Source organism: Rhamphochromis sp. 'chilingali', assembly GCF_963969265.1.
Source record: "Rhamphochromis sp. 'chilingali' genome assembly, chromosome: 5".
Taxonomy (NCBI): domain Eukaryota; kingdom Metazoa; phylum Chordata; class Actinopteri; order Cichliformes; family Cichlidae; genus Rhamphochromis; species Rhamphochromis sp. 'chilingali'.
Genome location: NC_137932.1, coordinates 13,201,591 through 13,222,449, shown reverse-complemented (window position 1 = coordinate 13,222,449; position 20,859 = coordinate 13,201,591). Strand labels below are relative to the sequence as shown.

The window sequence follows — 20,859 nt, the reverse complement described above, 5'->3', positions numbered from 1 at the left end:
CCCTCCCAGTGGGCAGTCAGTTCCGTTGCGTTTTGCTTCCATCTGTCCCCCCCCCCCTCCACACCCGCCCTCGCTCTCCCTCTTCACACTCGGTGTCTATCTTTCTCTCTGAACTGACCTCATACTGTAGAAGTGTGGACCACGGACTGGGCCGCCTTGACGCGAAGCCTTACCTACCTCGTGTCAGCGTTTCTAAGAAGGTGTGAAACTTTCTAAATGGATCTAACCTGTGAAAGGATACTGGGATACCAGCAGCTCAGGAAAGGCTAATCGTAGAAATGGTCTGTCTGAGGTGAGTGACAGGTTATCATAGCCTCTTTGTGGATCAGTAAACTGACAAGGCATAGAGTTTGGCCTCTGGTTTTGGCTGCGTGAACTGCTTTGATAATTACTGTAAATAAGGTTATGCCTCAGTGTGTCTGCTCTCAGACATTACAGAACACCACGTTTTGTGTTGTTTCCTCCTTTTTAAAAGCCCAGGTCTTTATTTAATCATAATTGCAGACGTTACTCCTCCAAACCCAGTCTGGCCGGCAATTATACATCCCAAAGTTTCAATTTAGCATGACTCTAATAGCACGTTTTGCCAACTTGTCTAATTAGACTGCATGGCAGCCCGCTGTAGTTAGTTTCTGTTTCAGCTTGAGGGATGCTGACCATTATTTCTGTGTTTTTTAAATCTGCGATCCTGAATTTGCTGTATTATTCTCCCCTATCTTCTAAATGCCACTAGATCCAATTATAATAGATTTGTCATCATTTTCACAGCAGTTTGATTAGAAATGCGTTCTTAAAAAGATGTGGACACAGTGAGTGTTTGACAGTCAGCTTTAAATACAACATAAATCACATTTTACAGCTTGTAAGTGAAACATTGTTACTTTATATTGCGATGCAATAACACAGACACGCCACAGTGTTTGGTGTATGTGAGTGTGCGTGTGTATCTGAGCATATACTCGTGTGTTCTCCTTTGTGGTTTGTCCTCATTTGAGGTGCCCTAACTGGAGCACCCAGCTTCTGATGGGCACAGATTTAGACTTATATTTTTGCTTTCCCCCAGAAGAAAGTGAACTGACCCAATAAAGTTACAGTTAAAATCTCTGGCATGTGTAGCATGACTTTAAATATTGTTTAAATCTGTTCAGCAGTAGAGTACCTCTAGGATCATTTTTGATAGTTCAACAATAATACATTAACTTCTATTTAAATTTGTATATGTGGATCGCTTGTATATATGTGTATATTATTAGGCTTGTGTCATGCGTTTCCCTAATGTGAGAAAAATCCCCCTGTCTGGTCTCCTTTCCTGAGGCAGGACCCCCAGGTCCTGCATTTTAATCTGAGGCCAAACACCGCTTCCTCCTGATATCCGCCACACATGCTCTCATACTAGCTTAACGCACAATAACTCTGTGTATATACATGTAACACACACGCACTGTGGCCCTGCACATTACTCTCTCTTCTGTTTCAGAGCTTTATACTTTGTCACATTTTTAAGTATAATTTTCCTGTGAAAGATCGCTCAACAAATCTTGCTTCTTTTCATTTATCTGCCTTTTCTTGATGAAAATCCAAACATACTGAAAATCCCTCCTATCATAAATACTTTTCCAGAGTTTTGCTCAAGCCCCTGGTGCCACCCAGCTCTATCATTAGCTGCGGCTGTTGCTGTTGACGTTGTTGTTCTTGACGTAAATGCTTGAGTTATTTCTGTGTCGCTGTTGTTGTTGTTTTGTCTGCTGGAATGGCGAAGACACTCCTTTGCTTTCCTGGACGCTCCTTCTCTGGCCAACTTTGAGGGATTCCTACTCTTATATAAGCTGTATCTGCTGCTTAAGTCAGATTTCTGGCTGGGATGAGGCAGAAATTCCTGAACTTGTTCTGGCACCGAGAATGGACTGCTGCAGCCTGAGGGAATACCATCCGAGAATCAGAAAGACTTATAAATCAGGAAGTGGGGGGAAAATCACCGCATCACTTTAGATAATCGGGATCGCAGATTCTGCTTTCCTGTTTCACAAAATTAGTCCTAACACAACAAATGCTAGAATTTCCATACATCTGTTCATGATTTATAGACCGTGTTGATGCGTGAGACAGGCAGGCAGTAACAGGACAACAACTTCTCACATCACAGGTGGTGTGTTAAGAACAGTCAGTCTGTGTCACTTCAAAATACTTAACTGGGATGCATGTGGGTCAGTTGTTGCAAAATCATGCAGTTCAGCTAAGCTTGGTTCAAATTGTCACAACTTTATTTTGTATACCTTTCAATTATAGTTCACATGTGTGAGAACGTTCAGTAATTTTCAGTAACGTTCAGTAATCTCTTCCCCATGTTGATGTTGCAGGGGACAACATCAAGCCTTCTATCTGCTTTTAGTCCACTTGTATGTAATATTGACCGTGTAGGTAGCATGCAGGCAAACAGTCCAGGTCGATACCAAAAGAGTTACTGCATTTGCCAGAAAAGCAGCAACAGAAAACTGGCAACACACATGGATCAGATGGCTGTAGCTGTGTACAAGCTGCTGAATGTTGACTGAGATGAATCTGATATCCCTGTGTCAGTGGTGTTCCTGCATCATCATCATCATCATCAACCTGCAACATCATAATGTTGGTCCAGGATCAACATTGCAGCTGACCAATCATCTTGTTGTGATGTCATAGCTTTGCAATGCGGGGAAACGAGAAACAAAAGCTCTTGTTTATATAAAACGCTGTTCAAGGACAAATACTCTGCATTTTGAGTGTTTTTCTTTTTTATGTGATTTGTGCAACTTCATAAATATATTCTCAAGTTAGGTTTGCTTTAACCTAAATTTAGTTTGGCTCACTGGTGGTAGTTTTTAATATCATTAGCCAGCTTCTTGGCTAATGCTAATATGATTGTTGCAATGGTGATCCTGGACCAACATCACTTTGATGCTGTAGGAACAGGAACAACACCGACACCGGCGATATCATGCGTTGACTGTTAAGTTCAACTGTAATGTAACCACTTTGAGTTCCTGTTTGTTGTTTCTTAACATTAAGCATACACTAGTGTGGAGGAGCTGGCACTGTAGGTGGATTTGGCTTGTTATCTTGATTTAAGGCGGGTTCTGCTGTTTCTGGTGTCTTTGCTGAGCTAAACTAATCATCTGCTGGGTGCAGCTTTATTTTTCATGATTATATTGGAAGGGATCTTATTGTTACTGAGCTACATTAGATTTCCAAGATTGCCCCCTTAAGGTCTGTTAAAACAGAATTTCCCAATATAGTATTTGTTGCCTACATATCTACTCCTTGATAGATACTGACGCTTCTTGGAGCCATTACTTTAACTTCCCTGTGAACATTAAATTATCCTCGCTACTGATTGCTTAGGTCCACTTCCAACAAGTTTTTGCTTCACAACTCTATATGCTTATTGGACCTATTGAACAGCTGCTATTACATGGAGAGGTTAAACAAGATTTGAATCAATATAAACATTAACATAACATCTGGAACAACTTAAAACAGCGAACAAAGGCATCAGATGTTTTGCAAATGCCTCCAAATTACCTTTGTTTACATTCATGTGACAAAGCCCCCGAACAGCAAAGGGAAGTCAGGAGAGCTCAACCAACTTTTGGACACACGTTGCCCATTTCCTTTATTTCCAGCTGTGAGTAAACATTTTTCAATCCATGGAAATGATGTTTCCCTTACTTTGACCACATGGTTTGTTATTCGAACTGTGATGACAAAGGTCTCCTATGAAGACGTGTTTTAAGTGATAGTGATGCTGCTTCTGTTGGATATTAATTTCGAAGATATGTTGGATACAAAATAGATGATGAGAGACAGAAGATTTTTTTTTTTCATCCTTTCGGGTGAAAAGGGACAACGCTGTCTTTTTAAAGGGTTAATGAATAGCTCTGGCGGCAAGAACAAAGGCTTTAAGTGTTTATGACAGAGTCTGTGAGTGGAAGAAAAGACTGTGTATATGTGTCTGCTGATGATCCATCTCAGTAATGACAAAGACAGACAGGGTCACACAGGGAGGGGGAAACTGTATATGAATGACCTCTCCACCCACTAACTCCTGTCATTAATCACGGTCGTTCCCGTCCTCTGAATCTGTTTCCCCCCCCCGACTTTAAAATGTGAACAGCTGAGAAAATGAAGAAGCTGTCAGGCTATCAGAGTTGGAGATTGGACCTGGTTTCACACACATGCAAGCACAAATTCAGTCACCCACTGCCCACTGAAATAACAGCCATCAAATTAGTTGTCCGCCTCTCTCCGCCTGCAGTCCTTCCTCCTCCCTCCAGGACATGCAAAAGAGGTTTTGGAATTTTTGCTTTTTTTAAATTTCTGATTACACACTCACACAGTAAAACATTTTCAAGTGCCTCCGGTCTTTTAAGTCATGAGTTTACAGTGCTGTTATGATAGTGTGTGTGTGTGTGTGTGTGTGTGGCAGTAAAAGCTGATAAGAGTGTGTACGAACCTTGTGCCCTCCTCCAGTGTTTGCACTGCCCAAGTGTTATGAGGAATGGAACGGTTTATTGACAATAAGTATTTTCTTCCCTCGTTTCCTCCCCCTTTCTTGCTCTCTCACTGTCTTTCCACATGCCGCTCAACCATGGAGATGGATACCTCGAGGTTGCCATAGTGACCACTACAGCACAATGGCTCGAATTATCTTGGCAACCCCAAAAACTTTAATACTTACATCTCCTCTTAAAAGCGATGTCTACATTCCAGTGATAATCACACTTATTATAAAAGTTATACTGTTATTTTTTTAGTTAACATTACGCAAGGGAGGAGCATAAAGGGGGGCATCAGATAAGGAACAATGCGGCTGTAGGTTTCTGTCATCAGCAAGTCGTGCTTAGCTGAACTGAGGAGTTTCGAAGTTCCTGCTGCATGTTTGCCAAGCTGGAAGTGCTCGTCATGGACTGTGTGTGTGAGGGGTGAAAGGTAGCAGAGAGGGGGAGTGGCAGGTGGATAGTTTTGGATTTAGAGTGGAGCTTCAGGGGCTTCGTGGGTCAACGATCCCTCAAGTCATTAGAGAGAGGGGTCGTGCTTCTTTAGGTCTGGCCCTTGTGTGTTTGTGTTTGCGTGTGAGAATGAGAAGCAGAGAGAGAGAAAAGTCCAAGGGGGTCTCTATTCTAGTATTTGTGACGAGATGAGGTTGGCCGTTAGCAGGACCCCATGCTGCTTGGACCAGTCCTTATCATTTAAGAGGGACAACAAATAGGCAACATATTTGCTTTAGTGTGTGAAACTGATGGTCCATTGTCTCACGTGTGCCATCCTGATGGGACACACGGCATGTCCTGATTTATAAGCGTCCTGTGAACTTCCCAAGCTAAGTGTTGTGACATCCACAAGGGTTGCATGATGAATCTGTGGGATCCTAAGGAGGCAAGAAAAATGACTAAATTCTGCTTTTAAAAAGTTGTTTGTTATGCAAAGCCTTTATTAAATTTAAGATTAAAGATCTTTTAAAAGTAGATGATGGGGAAAACAAATCAGTTCCCATAAGACATTAAATCTGCTGGTCACAACCTCTAACACAAATGTGTATGGAAACATTCTTACACAGAGCAAAAAAACCAAAGTTTGTAAATTATTGTCAGACTTACGAAACGTGTGCAGCAGCCTGTTTAGCTCTTCTTAACATGCCTATGTTAACAAATCAGAATCATTCCAAACGAACAGGCTTTGCAGTCTGTGTACAATACCTACTATCTGAATACTGCTGAACCCAATTTCCTTACCTACATAAGAAAACATGTTCCCGTTCAGACGAGGTGGAGAAAGTGGTCACAATGTTGCAGGAGAGAAAGCTACAAAAATGTAAGGCAGGAAAACGGGAGAAAAAGCTAACCAAACAAACTGAAACTATTGTGTCCATGTGGAAAACAGCTTGAAGCCCTGACAGAAACGGCAAAGCAGTTCACAGTCGTGCACCAACTGTGCGCTGGATGGAGCAGGCTGTTGGAGATTAACCAATTGGATGTGTACAAGGATATCGACAGAGCCATAAGTAAGGAGATCAACCGATTCTCAGTTTGCAGCCGACTCTGACTTGGTGGTGTGCCTAAACTAACACTATGTTCCTTTTAGATACGGCTGTGTATTAAGCCTCAACACTTGTCATCTAATGATTAATGAGGTTTTAATAGTCTGAAGCAGGATTTACTCTCAATTTTTCACGTGTGTTTCTTGGAGTGTCCCTCTAAATTAGATGAGAGAATGATAAATGTTTAAGTTCCTGGAAGGAAGGGGGTTATTTTCACTTCACAAAAACATTTGTGTATGTCCACAGAAACACAACTCCAGCTTTTATCCTTAACCAAATATTCCAGCATTTTGAAATAGATTTTTATTAAAAACATCCTTTTTCAGCCATTGTGTTAAAGCAACATTAAAAGGATATTCCAGCCATTAAAAATGACAATGCTATACAGTTGAGGAGACTTAATGTGAATGATTAAAATTAATGATATCATTTGCTTTAGCCCCTAATCATTACTCAGTCCAAAAAAAGTCTAAGATCCAAAAGATTTTTTTTTTTTTTTAAGAAGACCCTCCCACCTACTAACTACTACACACCTGCAGTTTGATATGAAGGCTTTCTGTTATACCCAAAACATATTCATCCTAACGATCTTAAAGTTTTAGAAACTTTTTAGAAACTTTAGACTGCTTCACAGCCCGCAGACGACATGATAGAGTGGAAAAGTATAAAATCAAGTTTAACATGGCATCCACTGTCCACATCCTTCCTCTTCTGAGATTTTGTGTTCTCGTTCCCTCCAGCCTTTCTCTAATCTGGGCACAATGAGCCGTGCGGTGGACGAGGAGCTTTTGTCTGAGCCGGCTCGCAGCCTATTGATCAGTCGTAACCCCCTCCCCCCTCCTTGTAACGTGCGTATATGAGTGTGATCTGTGGAGCTGTGCACTAACAACAGCAGTTCAGCTGCCCGCTGAGCGTGATGGACACGCGCGCACACACACAAAAAGGGTGCCGCCTGGCCTACAATGCATTGCGGACCATGCTAAAAGTTTTATTTTGCAGTACAAGTGTAAAAGAACGGGGAGAAATAAAGTAGGGGAAAAGATAAAAGAAGGAAAAGGGGAGAGGAGGCACTTAATGTGGAACTCCCAGCTCCTTATAATTTGCTGCAGGAGAGAGAAAGCAAGGGAGAGGAGGAGTCAGGGGGAGGGGAATACCCAGCGGGGAGGGAGCAGGAGAGCAGAGGCCATTCACTCCGACACACACACACAGACTCTCTCATATGCAGGCACACACATGAACTCTTATAGACACACACATGAACAAAATAGATGCATTGCCACAGAATAGAGGGAGGGAGAGAGGCATTCAGAAGGGCAGGCAGAGATCCTCGGCCAGCTGAACTAGAAGAAAGAAAAGAAAGAACATCAGCCTGAGGAGTGTGTTCAGGAGAAAATCCAACCTCAGTGTTTGTACCTCTGTGTGTTTTAGTGGAGCGGACTGCATGTTGGATCCCTGGAAAAAGATTCACAATGACTGGGAAAAATTTGGAAAACTAGGAGATTAAAAAAAAAATCCAGACTGTGCTGGGAATACTGTTGGAATAATCTGAATATGTGACTCTTGTTGGAAATCCTTCTTTCATTTCTGAACCCATTTGTCAACTCATTCACTTGCATTTTGTTAAAGGGAGCGCTAAATCAAAATGCCTACTGGTAAGCAGCAGCTCTTTTTTTATTATTCATGTCTAATCTATTCTAAGTCAACTTAAACACATTTCCCAAGAGTTTATCTATTTTATTATTTTATTTATGAAGTGATGGGACTGGATTTTGCATGGGATTTTCACATCTGCACATCTCTTGACGGGAATTAAAACCACGTTCTTGTTGAAGAATATCTGGGTTATGTTTCCATTTGGTGAAATGAAATCTGTGGTGAACATTTGTTTGGTCAGCAAACTCAAAAAGTATAACAGCAGCCCTTTTCAAGTGGCAACTGGTCAAACATCAGACAGCGAGATATGATTACAAGGTATGCTTACTGGCCTCTGAAGGCTTGCTTGTTTATGCTCTTGGGTCTTTTGCTGGGTGTGTGTAATATTTGTCCACAGCTGACAGCGCTGCGTGAAGTGTATTTGGAGCGTTGGTCTCTTGTCAGCGCTGTTCAGTTAACGCCGTCTTCTGCTTGTTGTCCTCACCTCTGGCTTTGAGTGAAGCATGTTTGTTTTCTCGCAGACGTGTTGAGTTAAACTTCTTGTGATGCTGAGGTGATGGTGCGCACACACACACACAGCCTTTGGTGTTCTTTTACAGTGGTTAGAAATTGTATTTACTTGTTGGCAATTACAAATAGAGATCTGCTGCTGCAGAACATTACAAAACTTTGTGTGTTTATTTACCAAAGTAGATTTTCACCGGTAGCTACATTCAAAGCATCAGTTCAAATCCACATGTAAACTACCTTTTAAATCATTTTCTACTTTGCTTGTATATCCTCATGTCTCTGAAAGCCAACACATGTCTCAGTGTCCTCTGACCCCGGGTGTAGGTTGGACTGAGTGTTGAGATGCCATTCTACAGCCTGTGACCCAAATTAGAGCCTTGAAGACAGCAGTTGGGGGTGAGGCTACAAATGGGCAAAAGGAAGAGGAGGGGGAATAATTACTGTTTAGAGCAAACTCTTTGGTTTAGAGGTGCAGGAGACAATGGACCCCTCCGTCGTCCTCCTTGCACCCTGCTTGTCCAGTCATCTGGTCAGACATCTGCCCCCATCCAATCATGAGCACTTGGCACAAGGCGCTAGAGGCACACAGCGGCTGGACGGGTGGAGGTTCGGGGCAATTTAAACAAATGAGATCTCACGGTTCATGTAGAAAGAGATTGAGAACTGATGAATCTTTGCAGAAAGCAGGCTGAAATCCAGCTAGGTCAGAGAATGAGGCTAGTGTGTCACTCTCATAGGGAGTTGAAGGGCGTGTGCGGCAAAGGGTCGCGTGAGTGTCCCAGGAGTTGGTGCGACACTGAGTGTCTGAAAATAGGGATGGGTTGTTGGTGAATGCTTTTCCCACAGCTAAACACCGGTGCTGTCAACTAAAAGCACACTGCACATTCCTCAAGTCCGCAGTGTCGGTAACAGAGAGTCTCGGCTTTTAACTCGCATCTTGTAAACATGGAGATACAATGTGTTAATCTGTGTACATAATGTGTGTAAATGAACCTATGTGTGGTGGCTGTTTTAATCATTTAAAGGGTTTTATGTAATTACGTGAAAGAAGAAGGCATTTGTTTGTAATTATCCTGCCAGCTGTGTGTGTTGACTTTGACTTTAACCATTTTCGTGAGGCCATGAAACCCCAGGGGTCTGCCGAGTCACAGATCGAGTTCAAGCTTCAGGCTTTACCAGCGATAACGTGCAAAGTGATGTTTTAAATCTGGCTGGCGGATGTGCACAGAAACACATTGAAGAAAGAAGGCTTCATTTTCCTCCATCAATCCTCCAAAGTGTCTGCATTATAACACATGTCCTGGTCATTGTTGGTCCATTGGGAAGCTGTTCAGTGGAAACCCCACCCCATGTCTCAAATCCCATCTTTCGCCTCACTCTGTCTCTCCCACCTCTGCAATCCCCCACCCCTTTTCTTCCTCTGCTCTCTACATTTGTTTGACTGCAGTGTGAAATCCAGGCTGACACTTTAAGGTCCTTAGTGTCAGTTGAAATCAAGTCTACGTCTCTATCAGAAACAGAGGTTGACCTTAAGTGGACGCAGCGGAAGATCGGGAACCTCTCCATAGCCTGTAAAAAAGATGAAAGAATTTGGTAGATTGGTTTTAAAATGGAGATAAAATGTGTTGGTTAAAGTGCCACAAAAGGCAGGATTCAACATGGGAGCGAGAGTGGGAAATGGAAAAGAGAAAAAGCAGTGGAGTGGGTGTTTTTCGACCTTTGGCCTCTCTTCTCATCTTTTCTTCCTACTTTCATTCCTCTGGGATCTCTCCTCCTCGTTTCTCACTCTGTTGCAGTCGCACAAGTCTGATTGCTTGACGACTTTACAAAGATGCTGCCAAAGTGAAGACCACTGGGCTGCTTTACTTCCATCTTGCCTTTTACATTCTCGTCACTCATCATAGCATATCCTGGATTTAGTTACGTTTTTAAAGTCCTTGGATACCAGAAAAATGCAACGTCAGCAACAGACTGCATGGCATTGAACTCATTTGCCATCTGGTAGGCTTGGTGAAGAATAAACAAGAACACACACGAACAAACAGCTTTGATTGAAGGCTTTTTGAGATGTGCAAAGTGTGTGGTCAAGTCATGTCTGGTGCGCTCACTCCTGTCTTCAAATTCTGGTTCTTTACAGGTAAATATTTTTCTGGTGAACTTGTACAGATTCATTTTAAACCCTCCCACAGCTCCAACAGTACGATGGTTGGAATATAGTCTTGGCTATACAAGAGGAAAGCTGCATTTATCGGAGTATAAGTGCTCTGAGCGTGAAAGGCAAGTGTTATGAACACATGCGCTCCAAAAGCAAATATGAGCCCCGGTGGTCTGCAGCCATGTGCTATATGCATGCTGGTCAATGTGTATTTTTACATAGTAAAGTATATACTTGCAGAAGCATGGTTTGAGCCTGTAGGAATGTAATGTGCAGCTCATATTTAAACACAGCGAACTTGGCCGACTTATTTTATGAGCTGCCAAACACATTCAAAGCTTCAATGCATAATAGAAGGAGGGAAGAGAAGAATGACAGGAAGGGAGAAAGAAAATGGCCGGAATTAGGAGAGGGGTAGGATAGTTGTGAGAATTTAGTGAAAATGACCTAAATTGGGGGGGAAAGGAGTGAGCAAACAAATGGAAGCAGGAATGATTCAGAGGGTTGGGAGGGGGATGCAGCCTGAGCTTATTGATATGCCCAGTCTCTCCATGCTGTCATGCTGCAAATGACCATGTTGATGCCTTTTTATCTGTGTTAATCTTTAACCTTTGAATCATCCTCATAAAGCAGGTGGCTTGGAGCATTTTCTTGAGGGTTGTGAAGTGGCTGTCTTTGCTTGTAATGAGTTTTGGCTCAAGTTGGCTCTAAGGAAGGTGGTTTGATCGGGATACTTTTTGTCAGGAAAGAGGAAAGGGATGAATGCTACAAAGCTACTACAAACCTTAATTTGTTTTCAAAACCGTATTCTGTTTTTGGTGAATTTATTTTTGACTTTTCAGAAGTTTAGTTCATTTTCTAAAGAAGTCCGTTTGTACTTTCTGCCTCTGCATTCCCATAAGGGTCTCATTTGTTGAAATATTGCTGCGGACTTGCATGCAGAAATAAATTTGTGAACATCTGTGTGTGTGCATAAACAGATCTTTGTGCACATGTGGCCTAATTCACAGCATACCTGCCTTTTTTTTTTTTTTTTTTTTTGTTTGGCACTTTGTTTCCCCTCCTACGTGAGTCCCCCTCTCACTCTGTAAGATTGCTTTAACTCACACCAAACCAAGCTAGCCATACCAAGTGGGTATTTTCCATATGTCCAGTTTTGTGTTTAAAAAAAAAAAAAAATCCCCTCTTTCGTATTCACATGCCTGTGTTTTATTGCTGAGGGATCCTCCCTGGAAGTAGCATGGCGGCTTTGTTTCTGGAATCCCCAAACTGCTGCGCTCAGTTAACTACTCGTGTACAAACCCAGTGATTAGGGATACCACTTAACTTAAAATAAACAATGTGAATTGTTTTTCACTCCAGAATCTGAAGATGACATAATACTTTCAACTTGTTTACCCCTTGGAGGTTCACATGTCCTTTACAAAGCACTCACATAGCTGTTTGTGCCTGCTGAGCTACTTGTAAGGATCCTGAGGGCCATAAAGAGAGAAGGTTGCTAACAGCTGTTTACTGACCTCTCCAGAACAAAGAACACTTCAGGTGACCATAAAGTGTGTTACTGAAGTTGAGTGCCGCATGAGTCATTAAACCTAGCTGGACTGGTAGTGAGGCTTGTCTGGCTAACTTTGTAAATGGAGCAAAACTGGCGCTGTGGCGGGTTGTCATGAGCATGTGAATATACTCTGTGTTTTGATGTGTGCTAGTGGCAGTCTTGTGAATGTGATTGATTCCACAAATTTGGATTTTAAATGGTCTTAATGCACGTTAATGAGGAGAAGTGGTGTTGACTCCTTTATACTTTGGAGTAAAGTGTTTTTGACCACTTCAGTGCATTTTACAAAGTAGACAACAGGCAGTTATGCTATCCAGATTTACATCTTCCTCAGTATTGCTTGTTAAAAATAATTATTGAGACTGTTTAGTTAGTTATATGGTTGCTTGCCATAAAATATTTAACAGATATGTAAAAGTAGATTTTATGTTCTATGAAACAATGAGTTAGTGAAGTTTACCTGATCTTCAAGAGCAGAACCGATTAAGAAAGGCTCTTCTTTGTTTTGCTTCTGACTTCCAAGTTACTGACTTGGTTCCCTCTCCATTGTTGTCATTGTTTTGGTCTCACAGAGTCATACTTATCCATAACATAAGCTGCTTTTTGCATGCGCTGCTACACGCAGACATATTATGTCAAATTCAGTTCATTCTGTCCTGCAGAAACTGAAAAGAAACGGAGAGACTGAGATGGTCCATTTCCCAAGTTTCTGCAGGGTTGAGGTGGAGATTGACCATGAAAAACTATTTTCATGGTCAGTAATTTCTGATAAGTTTAATAGTTTATATGGGGCTCATTCACCACTAAATTGCATGTGAAGAAAAAAATGTAAATAAAATCCAGATGAACGGGATTGTTTTTAATCATTTTATAATACCACCATTGCATTCTTTAAACAGTAAAACACAAAATGCGACTCATTGTTTTTTACCACTGTTTCTTTTTACTGTGTCTGCACAGTTTTCGGTCTGCTTCCTTTTAGTTGTTGCTGTCTGCCTTACAGATGGGTGTGATGGTCAACATATTAAGAATAGCTGAATTGTAAAGCACCCCTCAGCTTCTTGTGCCAGGGTGCTTTACAAAGTTTAAATGAAAGCCAGAGATTGAAGCCAGGTTGCTCCGGCACTCACGGACTCTCTCTCCCTCTGCTCTGGCAGGAAACTTGGCCCTCACACACTAGCCTAATCCTCATATGCACAGACATTTGACACACACACAGAGGAGACACAGTCCCAACCTGCATGCTTAGGACCATAATTAGAGATCATTTACAAGGATCAAGTTGAACATAATCTGGACAGGAGGTAACTAAAGACTGGCCATCATTGGGGTGTGTGTGTGTGTGTGTGTGTGTGTGTGTGTGTGTGTGTGTGTGTGTGTGAGCCATTTCACCCAGGAAACGGACAGGGTGTGCCCCAAACATGAAGCTGGGAGGTGGTAAGGAGGGGTTGGGCAAACACACGATGGGGCAATCTTCTCTGTGATGTTTGGGTTTCACTCCAAGCTTGGCTTCTCTGTATTTGCTCTCTTTGTATGTTCGCGCATGAGCGTGCGTCTGTGTGTATGGGTGTAGGTTGCACGTGTGCGCACACTGCCTGACCATATCTAGCTGCAATGGCTGGTGTAAGGACCATTAAGTTATGAGCTTAGTTAGTCTTATCTTTGGAGTGATAAACCTAATGCATTTTGTGTGAAACATGCACACACATTATAGATACACATACATTAGCAGCTGTGATAAGAAACGATGTATCACAGATTTGTCAAAGTGCAAAGAAAACTGTCTGTTACCTATTAATGGCGAGATGTGTTATACAACCCTTTGGCCATTGTGTATGGTAACTTGAAAGCAGGGCGCTGTTTATAAAAAAGCCAAGGCCCTTTGGTTTTTCTGTGAATTGTTTTTGCCCAGCAAATTCTTTTTCTACTATCTGATGTTTTCGTTAGGGGGGGAGTCAGGTTTGGCACTGCAGAAATTTGGATGGACACACATGCACAGGGAATCGGTTCCAAACTTGTCTGAGGGAAGTGCAGTTTCATGCTCCTTCAGTTTTTGGGCGCTCCAGATCCTTCCTGTTTTTCTTGGCACACTAGCGGAGCAAAATTAAAAGTAGAGAAAGATATGATGGAGCTCATTAGATCTCATTGTTGGGTTTTTTTGAGAGGTGGATTTAGAAAACTGGCTTGACAGCGTGAGGAAACATATGGCTGATAATATCGCACGGCTTAAGTGATTTTTCTGACTTAAAGCTCTTGTTTGTATCTGTTAATAAAGGATCAGATAAACGTGTCACGGGAAAGGTGTGTCGCAAGCATTATGAGACATTATCAGCAGACCTTGCAGTCCCTACAGCTTCACAGGACTCTGTAAGCAAATGTGCTTATTCAGTTGCATTTCCAGGTAAATTCTGACGAACTTTCAGTCCCAGGAATTTTTTTTTTTTTTTCCTTTCAAGGAACTGAAAGATTCCTTCAGACCTGTATGGGGGGTAAGGTCTGTACACAATGTTGGACGTCTGAAACTTTCGGTGACAGATGATCACACTTCCCATTTGATGTGTGTTTGAAAATCTGAAAGGCAGAAACATTAATTTGCTCCCAATTAGAGATCATTATAAAGAGATGACGGATGATATATTTTGAAGCGGCTCATAGCTAGGCTATCTCTTTTATTTCCATCCATGCCCAGTGTATTTCTTGCAGAGTGTGTGTTATCTAATTCTTGCTAAATGAAACTGACTTTTAGCTCTAAATTTTAGAGCTAAAAGTCCCCACAGAACTGGATGGCTTTCAGAAGTGCGTACAGACATTTATCTTGCAAATGGAAAATGTGTCCAAAAAATCTGAACCTTGATCCAGTAAAGTTACATACAGGTTCAGTATTGATGTTATAAAAGCTGCTCCAGTGTGATCTTCTTATCACGGGACCAGTCTGACTAGTGTGCAGCCACCAAAGGGGGAAAAAAAAGCTGTCGCTGTAACTAAAAGCGTCCGAGGTACCTGTGTGAAAGGTGAGAGAGCGGGTTTTTACCAGGATTCTTTGAGCTTGTTCTCAGGTTCACGTTTCATGTTTTTGAACCTGAACCTGTGATCTCTGAGCCTTTGAAGTGAGATGGGCTTAGGGTGAGTAGGTGCTACTGGCAGCAAGCGAGCTACGCTGTCCTGAACGGCGCTGGATATCATTGTTGCCACAACATGGCAGCTGCCGGTTCACTGGTGCTTCTAGCTTTGATGGTGTCAAACCCCCACAGAGCTGTTATAAGGCTCTTGCACGTTGTTCTTCCCTTTGCTTCATCACATTTGTTCTCGGTTGTTGCCATCAAAGCCTTTCTGTGAAGCAAGACCTTGGAAACTTGGAAGGCTTCTGTCTGATACGCTGCATTTGTGGTTTCACTTCAGCTGCCCTGACTGTGGGGCCTTGGGAGCTGGTAATCATATCTTTAACGCAAACACAAGGTCTTGAGCCAGTTTGGCATGTGCTGGATGCCAAGTAGACTCCTGTAGGTACACGCAAACACACAAACTTGTCTGCCTTGGAAATAGGGGTTTCATTCATAACTGTAAGTGGCGTGCTTTCAGCATTACACTGGTAATCTTTTTGTATTCTTGCAAAAATGTCTACTCACACAAACATAAAATCCTCGTCTATGCAAATAAATAAGAATTCAAAGGGTTGTGTTTCCTGTGGTTGTGTATGTTTTCTCATCTGGAATTGGAATTACTGTCAGCTCCTTGTGAGTCAAAGCATTTCTTTGGATACAAGTGGGGGCAAATCTGTGAAGGTTGGTGATGGGTGGTCAGTTGGCCCGTGGTCAGTAGGAATGTAAGGAATCGGGATGCTAAACGGAGACTGTGAAGAGTATAAAAGTCGTAGTGTTAAGTGTTTAAAGAGGGCAGCACAGCCTTTCAACTGAGTGAATATAATCAGAATTTTAGTGTAGGTCAGCGATTGAGTTTTTTTCCCCATGAATATTAATTTAGACAGTTTTTTTGAACTTCTTCTGTATAGTGTCTATTATGTCCATCCTTGCGGCTTAAAGTTTCCGATTGAGATTCTTCTTTTAAAATCTTTGTCCGAAAAGAGGACGTTGTATGCTGGAAAGAAGTGAAGACCACAGAGTGTGCTATCTTGGTTTATGAAAATAAAATCTGATTATTTTGTGTGACTTATGCTGGGGCATGTTGTACGACCTGTTCAATGCTGTGGCTGTGTTACCATAGATTACTTAAGACGGATGATGATACACAAATGAGGACGTGCAGTTTTGAACTGTATTATTAAACACCAAGACAAAGTACAGTGGTTTATGTAATGTATGTCTAGCTTTTACATCTCTGGTTCTCTTCTGTCCAGGGTAAATAGAAAGTCACCCAAAATGTAATTTCGATCAGGCATTCAACCCATTTGCACCACAATCTTTGGCCAACTCACTGACAATGCAATGCCATAAAACTTAAACCATGGCATTTTCAGTATTTTTTTCTAACCAGACTCCATGGAGCCCTCAGCAGTCTTCCAAGTCAGGGGCTTGATTGTAATAAATGAGGAAGTGTGTGAGTGTGTGTACGATCTACTGTTGTTGTCCTTGTTGTATTTCACTCTTTTTTTTTTTTCTTTTTCTTTTGGGGGCATCATCATCATTATTATTATTATTAGTAGTAGTAGTAGTAGTAGTAGTAGTAGTAGTAGTAGTAGTAGTATTATTATGGCAAAGCCAATATCTAGGACATGAACACAGAGCAATATGAATGTAATCTTAGCACTGGTGAATTAATGAGAATCTCTTCCTTTGCTTGATTTTCCTTCCAGACGATTACAGCTACCTACCTGATGCATTGCCTCCTGTTCCTGAGGTCCCGGACACCGGGTCAGTCCTGAGCTCCGTTGACATCCCAGCTCGCTGCCTCCGCAACCCAGCCTTCCGCCACGCTTCTTCTCGCTACTGCTCCGCCCTCAGCATGGACTCCTCTCCCGACAGCGCCGAAAGGCCCATCAGCTACAGCTCCACATCCTCCTCTGCCTCCTCCAGGGACAGTCACTGCTCGTTGGGCAGCCGCACAACTCTTGTCGCTGCCCCGCACTGTAACCCCATGACCGCAGACCGGGACTCTGGGGCGATTCGGTTGGAGCTGGTCCCTGCGAGGCAACTGGAATGCAGAGAGGAAGATGACAGAAATGATGGAGCAACGGACACAGGGACAGGGCAAGGAAGATACAGCAGTGGACAGACTCCAACTGAAAATTCAGAGCCTGAGCTGAGCCCAGAAGGAGGGGAGCGGGCGAAACAGGGACCAAGAACATATGTGGACCGGGTGGTGCAGGAAATACTGGACACAGAGAGAACCTACGTACAGGACCTACGTAGCATTGTAGAGGTAAGGGACTAGAATTCCAAATAATATATAACTTGGCTACACAACATGACATGTGAAGGAAATTGGAAACAGAAGGATCCTGCACATGCACAGAAACTTCAAAGCTTCAGAGTATTAGCATATTTGGCAGAACATCAAACAAAGAGAGAGATGTGGAAAAAAGTTAGAAAGACTACAACTATTTTTTTTTTTTGGGGGGGGTGGCAAGTTATTGGTGTGTCTTACTAAAATATATATCAATTATATATAAAATGATTATTATTAGATAGTTTTTACCGATTTCTCCCTTTTCAGACATGTTCAAGCTTACTGTTGCTCAAGGTGGCGAGGTAATTTATGTCTCTGGTCTCAAACCAAGGGATCCAGCCACCTTAATGGATTATAAAGGCGATCTCAGGGGTCCTGAAATGAATAAAGCCAAATAAAGGACAAATTTTATGTAGTTTTACTTAAAAAAACACATTTTTAAGATGTATTTTTGGCATTGTTAGACTTATTTTTGATAGGAGAGTAGAGAGAGAATAACAGCAAAGCAGAGAATAGGGAATTGAGTGAAAGAAGTGCCTCCTGACACAGGCAATCATTAAATGGATGTCAGTCCAGTGACTGCCTGACCCTGATCTCTTCAGGAAGGCTTTAAATTGCCAGATAATACATATTTAATGCACGTGACGCATACTGCTTGGTGCCTTCTGGAAAACTTTAATGCAATAAGGTCACCAGCCAGTGTTTGGGCGAGTTACATGACACCAGCGCCTTTTGTGCTGCACACAGAGGCACACACATACTGTATGCACACACACTCGAGCTAATGCACTCGTTTGTGTGTGTGTCTGTGTGTTTGGCTGGCTTTGAACTGCAAGGATACACCTTGCCTGTAGTCAGTATCTGAGTGGCTTTGTTAAGGATTGGGTGTAGAGCTTTTTATCAAAGGTTGCTCTCTTTGGCCTCTCCTGCCTTTTGGTTTGTGTATTCAGCTCTATGTAAAACTAAAAAATTCACTGTGTTGAATGTATGTGGTGCATGTTGTATCCTGCAGCTTTATTATAAAGTGGTGGCTTGAAATCTTCATCCACTTTTTCCCACATTGTCCGCCCTTGGCGAGCTGTCGATTCATAGGCCAAAGTGTCTGTGCGTGTGTTTGTATGTCTAGGTTGTGTTATTTTGGCTTTGGAGTGCACAATGGATCCATCATCACACATATTTTTTTTTTTTTTTTTTTTTGTGATATGTGTTTTTGGTGTTTCACTCCTGATATTCCACCCTCTCCGACTCCTCCTCCTCCTATCAGAGGTGAGGAAATGGGATAGAGGGTGAAAATAGGAAAAGGGATTTAGCTCCAAGATAACAGTATCCTAAGTAGGTTAAGAAAACACTGAACAGGGCTTAGAAGCTGCACTTAATAACCCTCTACTGCTTCTACTACTGCAGCCCGCCGATTGCCATCAGTGGATCAGACCACCCAGCACTCAACCACACTTGCATTTCAAGAAAGCTAATTTGTCACTAGCACTTTGGAAAAGACACATGCATTCAGCCTTACTTTACTTTTTTAATGACTGTTTCAATGAGTGCATCGGGGATGGATTGCACTGATTGTATATGTGTGAAAAGGGCTTTTAACATCACAGTTAACCTACAGTGAAGAGAAAAGCACAGCTAGCAGCCACCACAAGCACAGCAACAGCTCATCAGTATTCAGCACTGTCCTGCATCATTAGCCATCTTGCATTTCAATAATCCAATGCTGCTGTAGGAGGGTGTGACGGCCTTAACACAAATATTTACCCAGACTCCCCTGGGCTCAACTGTGTTTCATCTTTCTGCAACTTTGCAGGCTTCTTTTTTCTTTTTTTTTTCTTTTTTTTTTTTTTAAATGCTCCTTAAGTGTTGTTAAATTGGTGAATATGATGTTTGTTTGCATGAGCCTAAATCCTCATTAGCCAACAATGTCACGATCCGGAAATGATCCGGGAACGTCCCTTTTCTGTCGTTTGCCCTCATCAGTGTCTGGAGAAACGGTTTCCCACTGAAGGGCAGAAGGACAACTTTAGTTTTTTTTTTTGCGTGTGATTGTGGAAAAGGAGTGTGTGCTTGAGGAGATTAATGGTTAACACAATAAAGTTATTAAGCTTGCACATGTGAAGCCTGATGCTTAGCAGGAAGTGAACCCTCAGGTGTGTGTCTGTGAACGCTTCCCGTTGTTGAGCCTGCAGAGGCTTTGGCTGAGTGTGATGAGTGAGCGGGTCAGGCCAGGTCAGATCTTTGACCCTGTGGCTAATAAACTATCAGTTTACACATTACTGCCAACATCAACAAAATCTTAACATGACCTCTTTATGTGACCTTAGACATAATCACCGCCTTCCCTTTTAAGCACGGTTTCTTTCTGTATCTCAAATCCTTGCCCTAAAACGTTGCCCTAAAGCTCTTGCAAAAACTTGTACACTCTTTACATTCAGATCACTTTTTCCAGTTGTTTCTGTTTTTCTATGCCTTTGCCTAACCAAACACAGTTTAATGGATTGCAGCTCAGACTTGAGCTAGTTAAACTAATAATGAATAAATGCATAAAACAATACTTGGAACAGAAACTCTTAGCAACCGACTGCAAATTAGGCCGACGGGAGAGAACATTAAAAAAACAAAAAACCAACCTCTCCCTCCCTGTCTTTGGTCTCTTAAAAACACACAAGTATTGTCTGCACTGAAATGGCGAGTTGTGTTTGTGCATGTCGAAGGCAGCCTGGCGCTTTTCTCAGTGTTGTAAGATTTTCCCAGTTTCAGACAGTAATGTGGTTTAAAAGCACTTTTTCTATTTCTATGTGCTCGTAGCTTGAAGGGACAGTTCACCCCAAAAACAAGTTAATATATTTTTCCCCTTCAATTCAATCTATATTGTTTTAGCGGCCTTCTTTGAGATGTTGTTTGTAGAAATGTCTGCCATCTCCTGGATTTAATGGAGACGGATTAAACTGTTACTCAAAGCACCAAAGAAAATAAATAAAATGAAATGCGTGTCTTTTGCCCAACAGCCAAAGGAAACATGGAGCACCATTAAAGATTAAATCCTGTAACTCAGTCACAAGCAAGAGGCTCTTTTAGATTCATTTTGTGTTTTTCAAATACATTTTTTCTCGAATTTGGAGATGTCATTTCACTGTATACAAAAGAAGACACCTTGCCAAAGCTGGGCAGGTCAAAAGGAAAATGCATAAATTTGATTTGGGGTTGAACTGTCGCTTTTCTAGATGAAATCTTTTGTGTTTATTTGCACTGCACTTCTCAGTAACTGCAGCAGTGTTGTGTTGGTTTTTAGTTGCCTGCAGAACGGGCAAGATCAGTTGATCTATTTGTTCTGTTCTTTTGAAATGTATAAAAAGCAGTGAAAAGTCCCCGTGCAAAACACACAGCTCCATTCAATGCTGCTGCTCCCAGCTACCGGTCGCCGCTCACCTTTCTCTTTCTTTCTTCAGGCCAGATGGATATCTGGCAGTGCTGTTGTTTAATAGCAGTCATATGAGCACTCATCACTAA

At 42.0% G+C, this 20,859-nt stretch overlaps 1 protein-coding gene across 3 annotated transcripts in view; it reads left to right on the top strand.

Moving 5' to 3' along the window:
* Positions 1 to 20,859, top strand: part of LOC308396448 (pleckstrin homology domain-containing family G member 1) — a 59,389-nt gene that overhangs the window by 19,506 nt on the left and 19,024 nt on the right. Inside the window, exons 1-2 of one of the 3 annotated variants that reach the window (XM_080881759.1) lie at positions 166 to 292; positions 16,757 to 17,322. In XM_080881759.1, coding sequence (XP_080737885.1) covers positions 16,906 to 17,322 — 417 coding nt within the window. In that variant the 5' untranslated portion in view covers positions 166 to 292; positions 16,757 to 16,905. Of the gene's footprint in view, positions 1 to 165; positions 293 to 7,263; positions 7,726 to 16,756; positions 17,323 to 20,859 lie in introns of those variants that run through there. The other 2 variants (XM_080881758.1, XM_080881757.1) reach the window with 2 other exon arrangements.